The sequence below is a fragment of the Eubalaena glacialis genome, chromosome 6 (genome assembly GCF_028564815.1).
Source record: "Eubalaena glacialis isolate mEubGla1 chromosome 6, mEubGla1.1.hap2.+ XY, whole genome shotgun sequence".
Taxonomy (NCBI): Eukaryota; Metazoa; Chordata; class Mammalia; order Artiodactyla; family Balaenidae; genus Eubalaena; species Eubalaena glacialis.
In genome coordinates, this window is record NC_083721.1 from 113,967,289 (window position 1) to 113,984,093 (window position 16,805).

Here is a 16,805-nt window from a genome sequence, read left to right on the forward strand (position 1 = left end):
TAGTGAAAGTGTAAAGTAGTGTGGGGAGAAGGACTTAGGAGCCCTGAGTTGGAATCCTGCCTCAGTTCTTTGCTAGCTTTGTAACCTTGATCAACTTATTTCTCTAAACATCAGATTCTGTGTCTCTGTAATGGGAATGATAATAGGACTATAGGGTTGTTAAAGGTTGAATGCAGTCATAATCATCATTATTTTATGGGATTGGTGGAGGGCTGGTGGGAGAAGGACAAAAAATGGTACAATAAGCTTAACTTCTTACAGGTAATTGAGAGAGAAATTATAGCAGCAATGTTGGCTTGAGTGAAGGCTGTGTTCTAAGTGATTCTGTGTTCCTTAAGGGAAATTATTTCCACTGTTTAATTCTTCACAGAATAACGGGACCACTGAGCATCAGGTGGAATCTTTCATAAGGAAAAAACTGGAGTCGCTGTTAAAAGAATCTCAAATTCGAGACAAGGAAGATGCTGATAGTTTCACAGTGAGGGCACTACTGAAGGCCACGCATGAAGGCTTAAATGCACACCTGAAGCAGGTATACATTTCCCTCTTGTACTTGTCCTTCAACAGGAAAAAGAAAGCACCTCATGCTTTGTTTCTGATCATTTGTCATTTGTGGAAGGCTTCTCCAGTTTCTTCCATTTCTATCCTCATATTGCTGGAAAAATGAGAATCTCCTTCCGCAAAATGGAGAGAAATAGTGAATAATAGATTAAAGTGCATGGGTGGGTGTAGAAATGATTCATATACTCCTTCACTGGGACGCTCAGGACAAAGCCCAGTGCCCCTGCATTCACCTTCCCCACTTGTGCTCAGGTGAGGGTGGGGACTCATTCAGGCGGCCTCCATGCCCTGTTGGTCACACCTTCTGAATGTGTATGTCTGTCCACTTCTTCTCCATGGCTGTGTCCTAATTCAGGCCAATGTTAACTCTCACTTAGACTTCTCGTGCCCTCTTTAAATGTAAACTTCATTCTGAAATCAGCATGGTGTTTTAAAAATGCAAATCTGATTATGTCACTCCACTGTTCAGAATTTTTCAGTGGCTTCCTATTATGCTTGGGATAGATTACAAACTAACTGGGCTTTCAAGGAACTACATAATTCCATCCTTGCCTACCTCTCCTGTCTCAGATCTCCCCATTTTCCCTGTCACACCACCACCCACGATGTCACACCAGCCACAACCATCTAAATGCCATGGTCTTCCTCACATTCCATTTCCTCTGCCTGGAACACTCCATTTCCACATCTACTCTAGCTAACTCCTACTTAGGCTTTTAAATTCCAGCATCAATGTGGTATTCTAAATGAGTCCTCCCTTGACCCCTAGGTTAGGTTAGCTATCCCTTTTATATTGTTGATGGTAGCCTGTTATATCTTCTTTTTCAAGAACTTTTTTTTTTTCTTACACATTTGCAATTATTTGTTCAATATCTGTCTTCTCAACTAGACTGTAGATTCTATGAAGGCAGGAACAATGTCAGTCTTGATAACCATTGTTTTCCTGACTTGTATAGTTCCTGGGACTTAGTATGACCTTCATATATAGTTGCTGAGTGAATGAATGGTTTGGGCTCTGGCTGAGGTTTTTATTCTGCTTTCTAATAAAAATATCATAAATGGGCAAGGAAGAGGGATAGTGGGTTTACTGATGTTATCATGGAAGGACATTGAGGGCATGTATTCTGGACCAGAGGAGATCCATGTGGTCACTGGCTTAGCTGATAGCAGCCTCCCCTGCTACTGCCGCCTATCCTCCAGGGCCCAGAGCTCCCCAGGCAGAGGGAAGATCATCACTTTTGGATCTGAGCAACCACTCAACTTTGGTAGTAACTTTCTAGACTCTACAGAAGTCCAGCCATTCAAACGCCTGGCTGTTTCTCAGGTCTGTTTAGTTTCCAAACATAGAAAACCTAATTCAAAGTGGCTTAAATAATGAAGAAAGGTGTTGGGTTAGGTAAGTGGCAAGTTCATTTGCAGAGTGGCCTTCAAGGTGGGCTTAATTCAGAGGCTCAGCAGGGTCATCAAAGACCTGTCTTTCTGTTCTACCTACCACGTGATTAGCATCATCCCATGTCGGTTCCCCCTCTCCTAGTGGTTGCAGGGTGACTGCCAACAGGCCCCTGAGCTATGTGTTTCTTGGTCCAAGTCCAGAGAGAGTGAGACAGTGTATGTGCCTCATCCAACAAACCAGAGTTTGTGCTGAGCTCTGGTTGGGCATCTTAGCTCATGTGCCCACCCCTGAGTTGATCCCCGTGGTGGCCTTGCATATGTGTCCTTCTTGGCACAGTAATTTGGCAAGGGCGTAGGATACCATTGGCTTGCTGATGCCAATGAGAACTTACCCCTGGAACTGGCACCAAGGTCTGCCCCTCTGAAAATGCATTCTGCCCCTGCATGCTGGAGGGGCAGAATGGAATGTTGGGAGACAACCAAAATGTCAGTTACAGCATTACTGCCCTTACAGTTTATCATACAATTTTGAATTTTCTTAAACATTTCTATAAATACCAGCAAGCCTCTCCCTTTCCTCCCTGACCCTCCAGCCTCTTAGTTTAAACCACACAAATGTCTGTAAAATCACATTCGGTTAACACAGCTTGATTTCTGCTTCTTCTTCCCTGGTGAACTCTCTTTGGCTAATCTGGGCCAGTCACTTCCCCTTATGCTTTTGGAGAAGTCTTTGCTCCATCCTAGATCATTCCAACTGGAAAGACAACAGCAGGTCTTGGGGAGTTTTGAGGAAACAAATCAAGCCCATCTTTCTTTTTATGGAAGAGATCCTAATGGTAGTTTCCCCATCAGGTAAGATGGTAAGGGACTTCAAATTTCAGAAATGTAGTAGGACAAAACTCATCCTCCTTTTTCTTATTTTTTACTCTCCCTTAAACCTGGGTGACTGCAAGAACGTATCAGACTTGCAGAAAGTAAATGGAGCCTGCAACTTTAATAAACTGGACTACGAAGTGTTAAGGTTTTTAACCCTGCTGTTGTGTTCGTTTTTAAAGTATGGTTTTGGTTCAGTGGCAAGCAAAGACAAGTTACTGTTGAGACAAGTCCATCTGCGTCAGATACATATGCACATGTAGAGCCGAGGTTGAGAATGTGCTGTGGGGTTCAGGACAGCTCGTCACTTCAGCTCCCTTCCCTCCTGGATCGTCACTCAGCAGTGCAGTCCTGTGTGCTACTGGTGTCAGCTTTTTCCTGGAGATCCCTGAAGTAAAATAAAAATGAAATTCTCATCCTTCACGCCGGAAGAACTTAGTAGAAGGATGCCTGCCTTCTTTAGAGTTCTGAATTCACTTCTTTGTTTACATCCCAGCTACAGCCATCTGGGTAGCCTTAATTATTCCTTCCATGAACTTTTGCACCTCTGCTGCTGTCCCGCTCCCTCCCGTCTCTCATTTATACCACTACCATAGCGATATTTCAGAAACATGCAACTGATCACATCACTCTCCTTTTTTAAACCATTCAAATGCTCTTCATAGTTTGGAGGGTAAAGCTCAAATTGAAAGCTATAGCCCAAAAGATCCTTTCTCCATCATCTGACCCCAGCTCTGATTTGTCCACTAATGTGCGTGTGTACAGTACAAATACACAACCCAACCCCTGCCTTTCTTTGTTTCCTGGAAGGTGCCATGTTCCTGGCACTTGGCCTTTGTGTTTGCTTTTTCCTTGCACACTTCCTCTTCCTTACTTCACGTAGATAATGTCTGCCTATCTTCTGGCTTCAGCTTTTGTAACATGTCCCCTTAGAAGTCCTCCTTGATCCTCAAGTCTAGGTAGATGGCCTTCCCGTGTCCTCAGGCAGTACCCTGAACTTTCCCCGTCATAGTCTTATTATAGTGTGTTATGATCATTTGTCTCCATCATAAGAGTGCAAGCCCAGGGAGGACAGAGTCTACATCTCTCTTGCTTGCTGTCTCTCTTGTATTCATGTCGAGTTCCTAGCACAGTGTTTGATCCATGGATTCAATGAAAGATGCAGTGCTGATGCTCAAGGAGAGGTCAAGTTGGGGAGAGATATGTGTGTGCATTCCTCTGGTACAAAAAGGAGTGTAGAGTGGGGGAGGGGGAGAAAGCCAGAGAGGAGACAGAACTACACAGAATCCCTGTTTTATCACCAAGTAGCTTTGTAACTTCGGGCATATTATCTAACTTCACTATACTTCTGTTTTTCTTATCTGCAAAACTAGGATTTTAATTATACTTATCTCCAGGGATGGTTGTATATATTAAGTGAGAATATATGTAATACACTTAGCATAATCCTTGGGGCATAGCAGGTGCCTATTAAAATTGATGACCTTATACCTCAACTTGCCTGGGGCAACCTCGCTTTATACCTATTGTCCCAGCGTAATTATTAAAGGTGCCCCATTTCACTCTTTTTTTTAAAAAATAAATTTATTTATTTTATTTACTTATTTTTGGCTGCGTTGGGTCTCTGTTGCTGCACTCAGGCTTTCTCTAGTTGCGGTGAGCAGGGGCTACTCTTTGTTGTGGTGTGCAGGCTTCTCATTGCGGTGGCTTCTCTTGTTGTGGAGCACGGGCTCTAGGCGCACGGGCTTCAGTAGTTGTGGCTCGCGGGTTCAGTAGTTGTGGCTCACGGGCTCTAGAGCACAGGCTCAGTAGTTGTGGCGCATGGGCTTAGTTGCTCCATGGCATGTGGGATCTTCCCAGACCAGGACTCGAACCCCTGTCCCCTGCATTGGCAGGCAGATTCTTAACCACTGCGCCACCAGGGAAGCCCCCATTTCACTCTTAAGAGTCCTGTTTTGGACAATAGATGACATGATCTCCCTACTAATAGATGAGCTACTAGAACTGGAGAGGAACTCAGAGGTTAATTGGTCCATTCCTCCCCCATGTCACAGATAAGAGGACTGAGGTCAAGAGGTGGGTGTTTGCCCCAGAGGAGCAAGTCTTTAGCACAGAGTGTGTGCTGGAATCTCCTATGTTTTGCTTCACCTATTAATCCCTCTCCTTCCATCTGATTCTGAGTCCCAGGGTATTTCTTATGTGTTCAGCTTCTGTTTCCCATCAATGTATTGATGTATATAATTTCCGGCTTAGACTTAAATCCATCAGAGAGACTCTCATTCACCTTAAAATACCCTTTCAATTCTCTGTTCTTCAGACTGAATAAGCCTAGTTCTGTAAAACTTTTCTAATAGGTTAAAAATAATCTTTTAAATCAGCTTAAAAAAAAAAAGAGATGGGGGACCTGTGGCTACATGGTGGCAGAACTGGGTCTCCTAACTTGAAGAGCAGTGTTACTTCTATTACCATATCTTACTACTTTCTTAATTCTAGGGTTTTTGAATAATGATCAGCTTTAATTGATCTTCAAAGGCAGTCAATATATATAAGCCAGTCAACTAAAATTACCCTGTAAACCTGCCACCCACCCTCCTCCATTATTTTCTGAACTGCCTTTTCCCCAACCCAGTTCTCACTGTTCCCCCTCCCCATCCCGCATTGCATCTTTGATTAGTTTCTATGGATATATGTAGATGCTCTTCCTGACCTTTTGATTTTGGGTGGTTTTGCTCACCTACATTTATTCCATTTATGAGATTATCTCTGTTCAGCTGAACGTCCTGGGAGGGCGGGGCCTATTGGTCTCCTCTTACATCATGTAATTAACAGTGAATCACCTAATACATATTTTTAGGGATGACAATTGGAAAAGAGTCTAAACCCTTTTAGCAGAGTGGTCTTTCTGTCCCCTAGAGTAAAGAGATCTCTAGCCTGGAAAATTAATTAACATGAGGAGGAATTCAGAATCTACAATACATCTTTCCTGTGCTCACCACAGAGGGAATGATTTTAATGAACAGATAAGCTCTGTTGCAGTTTACTTAAAGAAAAACAATCTTATTGCCTCATAGATATACTTGGATTTTATTTATTTTTAATGTTTCCAAATTCTAAATTGTAATTAAGTGATCAGTCTGATTAGTTTTTTTTAGTCAACTGAATTGGCTGTTAATGACTTTTGGCCATTTTTCAAAATTAAATCTACTTTTAACTGAAGATGATTTATTCCCCCTCAAGGCATTCGAAAGAATACATCCTGTGCTGTAGAGAGCCTTGTGAACACGCATTAGAGAGGCCTGCACACCTGGGCATTACTGAGAGGTCCTTGACCCCAGCTTTGGGGAGCTGTTGCCAGCTGCCATCTCCTGGTGGTGCCCAGGTCTCTCTGTGCAGCGTCCCCCCTGTCTCAAGGCAGACACAGCCACCTTCAGGGAAGTAGAGGGTAGAGCAGGAGGAAATTAGCAGGACCTGCTGGCTGCCCACCTAGAGATGGAAGGAGAGGGGGACTCCATGCCCTTCCACCAGAACTAAGGAAAAAACAAAAGCAAAGAAGAAAAATAGTCATGTTATGCTTTATTTACTCAGCATCCAGATGTGAAGGAAAGTGGAAAGAAAACACATGGGCGATCCCTCATGACCAACTTCGGAAAACATAAGGTAGGAATTAAGAAAGATAAGTGTGCATAATTCAGGTAATTTAAAGAGTCTAGAAGGTGACAGGAGACTATCATCATGATCTTGGAATAACTGCAGATTTCTTAAAGAGGACCCCAGAAAGGGAAAAAGTTGATAATTAAACTATTTTAAAATTTAAGAACTTCTGTTCATCAGAAGTATCAAAGAGCAAATAGCATACTGGGAAAGAATATTTTCAATATTCTATACAAGTCCACAAAGGATTTCTTTCCTGAATATATAAAGAATTCCTATAAATCAATAAAAAAGGCAAACTAATTTTTAAAAAACAAGCAAAAGACTTAAATGAACTTCACAACAGAAGATATCCAAGTGGCTAATATGGAAAAGGTTCTCCCCCTTATCAGTCCTCTGGGAAATGCAAACTGAAATGATGATGCGATTCCGTGTATACCCACCACAACAGCAAACATAAAGAGATTGACAACACCATGTGTTAGTGAGGATGCTGGGCAACTTGAACTCTCATCAACTGCTAATGGGAACCTGCCTTTGTGCAGCTACTTCCACACACTGTTTCCCAGTACCAACTAAAGCCGCTCTATGAACCATGTCTTATCAGTTCCATTGTTAGGTGTGTGTCATGAGACTGAAACAACGATATTTACAGGGGCATTAGTTGCAGTAGTACAAGCGGGAGACAGTTCAAACGTCCATCAGCATTAGAAAGAATAAAAATTGTGGCGTATTCACATAAGGGAATATTTATCAGCAATGAGAATGACAAAACTACAACTACATGCAATAGTGTGATCTTCGTAAACATGACATTGAGCAAAAGAAGCCAGACCCAAGAGAGTACATACAGTTTGAGTCCATTTATATGAAGCTCAAAAACAGGCAAAAAAAAATCTATGGGATAAAAGTCAGGATAGTAGTTACCTTTGGGGAGAAGGTGATGACCGAACGGGAGAATCTGAAGGCTTTGGGGCAGATAATATTCCATTTCCTCATTTGGGTGGTTTCACTTTGTGGAAAGCCATCATGCTGTACACTTATGATTCTTGTGCTTTTCTAAGTGTATGCTTTACCTTCAATAAAAAGGTAAAACATGTTAAACAAGAAGTCAATTATTGAGTGATGAACTTTATGCATGAGGTTTCTCCAAGGCCATTTCTTGTACTTTAATGAATGTTGTATCTGGAATTTCCTGCCCCATCAATAGGATAATTTATTAAAAGGTTGGACAAAATAGTCATAATAAACTGAAAACAACCAAAATGTTCTCCCATAAAGACTGCTTAAGTAAATCATGATTCATTCACACAATGGACAATTATGCAGCCATTAAAAGATGATCACTCTGATGAGCTCAACATGCAAAACATTAAATAAAAAAGTAAGATGAAAAACTGATTATGTCGTATGTTAACTGTGATCAGATGTATCAAAACTGTATGTAAAGAAAATATATCATCACTTCTCCAAATATCTATCATTGGCGATTCATTACTTATTTCTACTTTCTGCATTTTATATTTTAAAATGAACCTGGGAAAGACAGATTTATTATTGTAACACCTCAAATTACTAACTATATGCGGAATTGGAGAATATTTCATTTCTTGATTACAACCACTCATTTAAATTAAAATTATTTTCCAAAGTAAAGCTTTTAGGGAGTACCTTTGCTACTATAGAATTAGAATTTATTATGTCTCAAGTCATAAGAGTGAATGTTTACAAGACTATTTATAGGTTATTTAAATAAGTATTAATAGTATTTTAAATTGAAAGTTAATATTATGTGGTTTACAGAATGACTTTCCATGTCATCTCATTTAATCATCACAAAAATAATAATCCTTTAGAACAGATGTTTTTGTCCTACCCTTTAAAAAAGCACAATAGGAAGCTTGAGAGATTAGCCAATTTATCAGCTTGGTGAGAGGCCAATCTGGAACATGAGATCATCAGGTGCCTGGGTGCACGCCATGTGCACTGAAATTTTCAAGGCATAAATTAGACGTAAAAATGTTCTAGACTAAATTGGCGCCTTGCTGTCAGTGCAGTAGAGTTTAATGTGTTTATGCCAACAGTGTAGTTTGATTTTTTTAATTTGTTGAGAATGAGAAAATCTGGAAGTCGATTTGGTCCCATGGTAATATGGGGATGGAGTCCCTTTCCTTCTCTAAGCCACGTTCCCAAAATGTCCAGGGTACTCTAAAAGTCTTACCTTTGTTTGTAGAAGCTGTAGTTTTGGTGGCAAGTTTTTCTGCACTTGCTAGGGCCCCTCTGCATCATTTGTATTGTTGAGGTGTGTGTTGCCAAATATTGGGGTTATCTCCAGTGTGGTGGGGCTGAAAGTGCATCATTCCTAAGAGGTTTTATGTCTAACAGCTAAGCTGTCCAAAGACACCAGGTTAGTCCTACAGTCTTTCAGCCTGACTCCTGTAGGTAACAATTTTCATTCTGCTCTAGAAATTAAAATGGGTCAAAGTCTCAAATGAACAGTTTGATTTAGATGGGTTTTTGAGTGCATACTGAACAAAAGCAGGAGTGGTAGTTATTCATTTAAAAATTACTACTTGTCTTTTTTATCAAATCTGCCTTTTATAAGTAAGTCAAAAGGAATAGTGAGCTTCCTATATAAGAGGACACTTTATCCCTTATAATCATTTAAACAGATATTACAACTTTAACCCTACCCCTCATAGAGACCTTCAATGCATGACTAATAGTCTAAGACCTACATTTTATGTGGCTTAGAAGTCAATGTGAGAGCATGAAACCCTCAGTTTTGCCTTGATATTTTAAGTTAATTTGGGCCACAGACATGCTTATTATTGATGGTGAGGCAAGCTGCAATATTTGGTCAGTTGTTTTTCTCCAAGTAATTGTCCTTGTGTGTGTGTGTGTCTATTTTAAAGCTCATTTCTCCGTATGTCGTAGATGTACCTGATGCACTGAGTTTGTGTTAAGTGAACTCTGATTTTTCCGGCAGAAAACCACAAAATCACGGTCTAAATCTTATAGTGCTGATGAGGAGGAGGACGCACAGCAGAATCCTGGCAAGGAGACCGGCCAGCTGTACAGGTAAGAAAGCTCTCCATGTTTCTTGTTCAGGCTCCTGGGACCTCTCCATCCACATCAGCTTGGCTGTTTTACTTGTACGTGTCTAGGAAATCAGATTGCAAGGTAAAGAGCTCTGCAATGGGACATGTGAAGATCAACAGGATGTGAGATTATAAAACATGTAGGGGACTTGTGCTGCCTGGCACACAGTGAGCTCTTAATAAATGTTGGCTGTAGCAGTTGTCAGGTAAAAGATATCTTCAGGGAAGAGAGAGGGACCTCATGAACTCGTACAGAGGGGCTCTCACAGGAGACTGAAGGAGAAGATAGATGACAAGAACATGTTAAGAGTCAGGGATCTGAAATCAGCCAGACTTCAAACTCTTGTTCCTCCAACTTTAAGACGGGGCAAATCAGGCTTCTCATTTGTATCTATTTCTTAGGGTCATTGTAAGGATTAAAGGAATTAAGCTATTTAGCTTGATGAGCCCTACTCCAATTAACTAAGTGCTCAAAAATATTAGCTGCTGTTTTCTTTATTATTGCCAGTAGAATTTGGGATGAGTAAAATGGCCATAATTTTAGAACCCAAATTGTGACACATGATTTGATACAGGATTTTCTGGCAAATTATGTATACAGTAAGTCTCACAAAGGAATGTAAATTATATCCTTCATAGATAGATAGATATACAAACACGTGCACATGTGCACACACACCCCTCTGTGACTTTATCAAAAGACTGAAACTAAACAAAATTGGAGGCATAGAGGTCCTATAGGAATGAATCACATTTAGTGTTCAATTAAATTTTATATTTGAGCTTCACTCCAACAGCATGTCCATACATAAAATAGTAACTAATTAGTGAGGGCAAAGGAGATGTGTATGGTTCCTACCCTTAGGGTACAGAAAATTCAATATGTAGTTACAGTAAAGGATATAAGAGAAATAGAATTACCTTCCAGGAGACCTCTGCTGTGAATGTTCTCAAATATAAGTTTGAGAAAGGCTTGACTCTGAATCATATAGCCAGGGAAGCTATCACATGAAATCACGTTGCATGCTGCTCTTAAGTCAATTAGAGATTTGCCCGTAATAGCTATCGAGGCTCAAGCATCGATGACGGTGTCCTTTTGGGACTTCAATAAAATAATTCAATTTTAAATAAGGACTAAAAAGAGCTAACTTTATACAGAAGTTCTCTGTGTTATGGAGTGTCCTGGGAGTTAGTTTTACTTGTCATTTCTAGGCATTACCTCCCTCACATTGATTTATAATCATTTGCTTTCACAAAACCAGATTTTTACCAAGGGCTAGAGAATTTCCTAATTACATGGTAAAGGAGGAACATGGACTCTTCTTCCCATTGGTTTTTATACCTGTCTATGTGCATGTCTTCTTTCTTGGCAAAATGAGTTGTTGACACATTTTGGCCTTAATTCTTTTGTTGAATGTATATAAGTATCATTACAGTAAGAATTTTTGTCTGATTTGTTCACTATTTTATCTCCAATAGATGCTCAATAAATATTCACTGAGTGAATAAATCTATATCATCACTATCTAATTCCAGAACATTTTCATCACACCAAAAAGAAACTCTACTATTAGCAGCGACTTTCCATCTCTCTCTCCCCCAGTCTCTGGTACCAACTAATCTACTTTTTGTCTCTATAGATTTGCCTTTTCTGGACATTACATATAAATGGAATCCTACAATATTTGGCCTTTTTTGTCTGGCTTCTTTCACTTAGTATAATATTTCCAAGATTCATCCATGTTGTAGAATGTATCAGTACTTCATTCCTTTTTATTGTTGAATAATATTCCATTGTATGAATATATTGCATTTCATTTATCTATTCATTAGCTGAAGGATATTTAGGTTGTTTTCACTTTCCGGCTATTATGAATAATACTGCTATGAACATTCATTTCTAAGTTTTTATGTGGACATAGGTTTTTATTTCTCTTGGGTATATACTTAAAAGTGGAATTCCTGAGTCACAAGGTAACTGTTTAATTTTTTGAGGAACTGACAAACTATGCTGACAAAGCAGTTGTACCATTTAAAATTCTCCAGCAATATATGAGCATTCCAGTTTCTCCTCATCCTTGCCAACACTCATTATTGCCTGCCTTTTTGGTTATAGGCAACCTAGTAGATATGCAGTGGTATCTCACTGTAGTTTGGTTTGCATTTCCTTAATGACTAATGTTGAGCTTCTTTTCATGTTCTTATTGGCCATTTGTGTATCTCCTTTGGTGGGGATTGAAGTTTTTAATGATTATATGTTTTCCTAGAGGAGAAAAGTGTGTCTGTGAGGGGAATGTGATAATCTATGGAGAATTTTACTGTGGCAAAGAGTAAGTAGCAGAATTTGTAAAGTTGCAGAGCAGATCCTAGGAGTGGTTTATGGGATACAGATGATATAGGTGTACAGAGAGAGTAAGTAATGGATGTTTGTCTTAAGAAGTTGAAGAATATAGAAAAAGCATAAAGAAGAAAACAAAAATCACTGTAATTATACCTCTAGAAGATAATGACTGTGGAAAGTTTGGTGTATTTATCTTTAGATATAGGATTCTTGTGACTGACAGTACAGTATCCCTACTGCTTTTTAGTCCAGGTTCACCTTCTGACAAAGCAGAGTGATTCCCTGCTAAATTCTGGTTTACTCCATAGTTGGGTAATGGTGGGAATCAAGCCCTTCACAGTAGAACTCACAAATTCAGGAGAAGAGACTGTGAATAAAGTCTGGCTGAGCGGTGAAAAAAAGCCACATGAGTACGGTGTTGTGGTGGAGAGAATGCTGAACTAAAAATCACACTTGGTTTCTAATCCTGGCTCCATCAGGAGCAAGTAGGGAAGGTGGAGTAACCAAAAGCCCAAACCTCTTCCAGCTCTAAAATGTCATGAGTCCTGGGTGTGTATTTTACAGGTTGGGCCGCCGAAGGAAAACCATGAAGCTCTGTCGAGAGCTCTCTGATTTGGTTGTGTACACAAACTCCGTGGCAGCCCAGGACATTGTGGATGATGGTAAGGCCTGAGTGTTTCTTCTTCTGGATACACAATCCTGACCTTTCTTTGTCAATTGTTAATTAAACTTTTGTTAATCGGATCATCAGCACACATTTCTGGAACTGTGTAGAATCCAGCTTGAGTGTCAGGAAACTGATTGCTGGTACAATGCTTAGCTCACAGGGAGGGGTCTACTGATTACTTTGCCTGATTGGCTAGAGGTCAGAGAAATTTCCAACAGGGCAGAGGAAGACTTTATTATTATTAAAAAGACAAATGTATCAGAGCAAGGTCTTCCCAGTCTTCAAACTATGGAGACTTGACCTAGTTTGATGGCCAGATCACAGATGGCTGTTCCAAGTGTGAATGACTAGAAGAAAGAGGAAGTTAATTGACAAATATAACATCTTGAAATGCCCTGTATTTTCTCATTGAAAATTTTGACCTTGATGAAAATAATTTAATCCACAGATTGCAATTTTAACAACAAGAGCAGAAATTTCAGAAGCATTGACTCTTTCACAGTTTCTTACCCATCAGTTGCCGTATGTGGAGTTGAGAAATTCTAGTTACAAATGTTCTTACCCTGAGTTTCCTGCTAGCTGCTCTTTCTCTTTATCCTCTTCCTTTCTCACTTGTATTTTGTTCAGTTAATGGGTGTTTATGAAAATAAACTGTGGTCATATGGGTTTTCAATCTAATTGTAATTTTAGTGGAAGAGAAATGTACGTCAGGATCTCCCATTTTCTTGTGTCTCAGTGAAGGGAAAACAACATTGTGCTGAGTCTTATGTCCTCACAACCTCCAGGATTCTTTCCTCAGATCTTTCTTTTTTCCCCCCCATTCCACAAGTGTATCTTTTTCTATCTGCGGATTTTCTTCCCTTTGGTGTTGATTCCTTCTTTAGATGGTGACAATTATTAAAAAAAAAATTAATTTCACATGTGAGAACATGAGAACCTGTAGGATTCTCAGCAAGTGAACATCACATTCTTTTCTTTTTCCAGATTCTTTTCCATTATAAGTTATTACAAGGTATTGAATTTAGTTCCCTGTGCTACACAGTAGGACCTTGTTCTTTATTTTATATATAGTAGTGCGTATATATTAATCCCAAACTCTTAATTTATCCCTCCCCTTTCCTCTTTTGTAACCATAGGTTTGTTTTCTATATCTGTGAGTCTATTTCTGTTTTGTAAATAAGTTCATTTGTGTCATATTTTAGATCCCACATGTAAGTGATATCATATGATATTTGTCTTTCTCTGTCTGACTTTGCTATATGATAATCTCCAGGTCCATCCATGTTGCTGCAAATGGCATTATTTCATTCTTTTTTATGGTTGAGTAATAGTCCATTGTATATAAGTATCACATCTTCTTTATCCATTCCTCTGTTAATGGGCATTTAGGTTGCTTCCATGTTTTGGCTATTGTAAATAGTGCTGCAGTGAACACTGGGGTGTGTGTATCTTTTCGAATTAGAGCTTCATCTTTTCTGGATATGTGCTCAGGAGTGGGATTGCAGGATCATATGGTAAGTCTATTTTTAGTTTTTTAAGGAACCTCCATACTGTTCTCCATAGTGGCTGCACCAATTTACATTCCCACCAACAGTGTAGGAGGGTTTTACTTTCTCCACACCCTCTCCAGCATTTATTATTTGTAGACTTTTTGAGATGACTGTTCTGACCAGTGTGAGGTGGTACCTGAACATCACATTCTTATAATATCTGCCCACAGCTAGAAAATAAACTCAGGAAGTATTTTAATGGAGTTAAAGGTATATTTGGTTCATAGAAATATAATTTCTACTACATGCCTTAGGTAATCATAATCCTGTTAGCTTAATGGAAAATAATATTGAGGACTATTTAGTTCTTGAACTTTATCTGTTTTTGTCTTTTGTGTGTGTGTGTGTGTGTGTGTGTTAGCCACAAAATAAGCAATAGATAATGAATGCATGGCTCATCTTAATGCAAAGCAACTCAACTCTATTAATATACTAATTGACATGTACCTAATTAGCAAGGTCATCTTACTGATAATGTGGTGTGCGTAATTTATGTAGAGAGACAGAGAAAATAGTGGTACTAATTTTAGTGCTATTCCATCTGAATGTGGTTTGTCAAAAAGACTATATTTTCTCTTATCATGTTCAAAGTATTCCTTATCAAAATCTACAAATATGACCATTTTTAGTATGCTTGAGATATGTAAACTATGCTAAGTTATGTCAATAAGCTATTGATATATTTGATAAGGGAAGAGTCTAAATGAGGGAAATCATCAGATTAAACACTGTAATCCTCTAATTTCTTTGCCTCTCACTTGTGTTTATGACTATTCCACGTTGTAGAGTGTAGTTGCTAGTCATTTGGCCAGTGTTTAATAACTAAGGGTGTACAACCCTAAGGACAACAAGGGCCCTGGGAGACTGTGTGCATGAATAAACATGCAGAGTCTGGATACAGTTCAGGCCCAGTAAGATTATAATTCACCTCCTTGGTTTCATGGGCCATGTCCCTCAGTCTGCGTTCAGAGCACACATTGGAATGAGAATGAGACTGTGGGCAAGTTTGGATCTTTATCTAGGCTGGTCTATTCCAACAGGTCCAGATGACATGGGGTGGTCATTTTGGGGCTGGGGTATGGATGTTTGGTGAAGGGGTGGGAGTGGTGGGAGCATTTTAGATGTGGTACAAAAGATAGTACTGGGAGAAAAGGGTAAGATATTAAATAATTGGAGGTTCACTCCATCATGACCCCCTAACTTGTAGCTTCGTTGGTCCTGGATTAACCCTTTCTGATGATGCTCCAAGCAGAAACTTTAATATAGGCTTCCTGTTTTTTACCTCCCTTTACATTTCCATTATTTATAAATCTGGCTAGGTGGATGACTGTTCTTGTTTCTGAAACTTTTATTTCTTTTATAATGTTCTTTTGAATTCTTTTTCCATTGTTATTCCTTTCTCCCAAATAGGTTTTGACTGGTTTCATAATTCTATTCAAAGTAACTTTAAAACCCAATTTTCCTGTTTTGGAATTGGTCTTTTCCCTTTATTTTCTTCGACTCTGAATGCTGTCACTTAATGTGTTTCATATGTATGCTTTTTAGATGAATGCCTTCAACGGATGTCTCCCTTTTATCAGGAATGAGTTACAAAGACAGTTTTATTTATCCATAGGTGTCTTGATCTCTGGCAAAGCTATTCTGTTTGAATCATGCGCCTAGAAAATAATTTTCCTGTCTGTCCTCTTCATACTAGTCAGATAGACATGAAGTAGTGAGATGATTGAATTCTCGGGAGAATATGGGATCCAGAAATAGGCAGTTATCTGAGCAAGATGCACAGCTCTGATCTGAGATGGCAAAAGAGTCCCGAGAGGGGAACTTTATAGACCTTTCTTGCTCAGGAGCTGCACCTGCTCTGGTTGAATTCACTCTTTTGCTCTGCCTTTTATGATGGGTGTAATCGGGCATCATCATAAGATCTTTTATGAGTGGTGTTTTCTTTGCAGCAGTTCTCACGTTTCTGTTTTCTTTGTTAAAAACTTCTAGGAACCACAGGAAATGTGTTATCCTTCAGTGAAACAAGAGCACATCAGGTGGTTCAGCAGAAATCTGAGCAGTTCATGATTTATAACCAGAAGCAGCTCACGAGGATTTATCCCTCCGCCTACCGCATCGACTCCAGTAACTTCAACCCTCTGCCCTACTGGAACGCAGGTTGCCAGCTAGGTGTGTATGCCTCGGGGAGGAGCGGTTCTCCGTGTGTCTTGACTCTACGCTGCCGTCTTGCCTAATTCTCTTAAACTTTGAATTTGCACAGTGGCATTGAACTACCAGTCTGAAGGGCGAATGATGCAGTTAAATCGAGCCAAATTCAAGACAAACGGCAATTGCGGCTATGTCCTCAAACCCCAGCAGATGTGCAAAGGTGTGTGTTAATTTCATAGTCACGGCTCTGAACGCAGGAGACCTCTATTGAAGGAGCTCTGTGGAAAGGGTGATGCCTCTGTTTTGCAACATGATTTTTAAAAAAGAGATAAATTCGGTATTGAAATGTAAATAAAGAACTCTTGTCACAACTGTTTAATATTTGGGTAGTGTGATGTTTAGAATGTTCCTTGCGATGTTATGCACTTAAAGAGGGACATGGATAATAGCAGTGGATTGTCACCTGAAATCCAGTGGTCCAGCATGATATTCACTGAATGCTTTCAGAAACTCTCTAAGGG

The 16,805-nt window shown here is 39.6% G+C and overlaps 1 protein-coding gene across 1 annotated transcript in view; it reads left to right on the top strand.

Moving 5' to 3' along the window:
- The window catches only part of PLCH1 (phospholipase C eta 1), a 232,490-nt gene that overhangs the window by 201,072 nt on the left and 14,613 nt on the right, over nucleotides 1-16,805 (top strand). Inside the window, exons 12-17 of the mRNA XM_061194551.1 lie at nucleotides 371-532; nucleotides 6,412-6,483; nucleotides 9,467-9,558; nucleotides 12,484-12,581; nucleotides 16,126-16,305; nucleotides 16,397-16,504. Of these exons, the coding sequence (XP_061050534.1) occupies nucleotides 371-532; nucleotides 6,412-6,483; nucleotides 9,467-9,558; nucleotides 12,484-12,581; nucleotides 16,126-16,305; nucleotides 16,397-16,504 (712 nt within the window). The remainder of the gene's footprint in view (nucleotides 1-370; nucleotides 533-6,411; nucleotides 6,484-9,466; nucleotides 9,559-12,483; nucleotides 12,582-16,125; nucleotides 16,306-16,396; nucleotides 16,505-16,805) is intronic.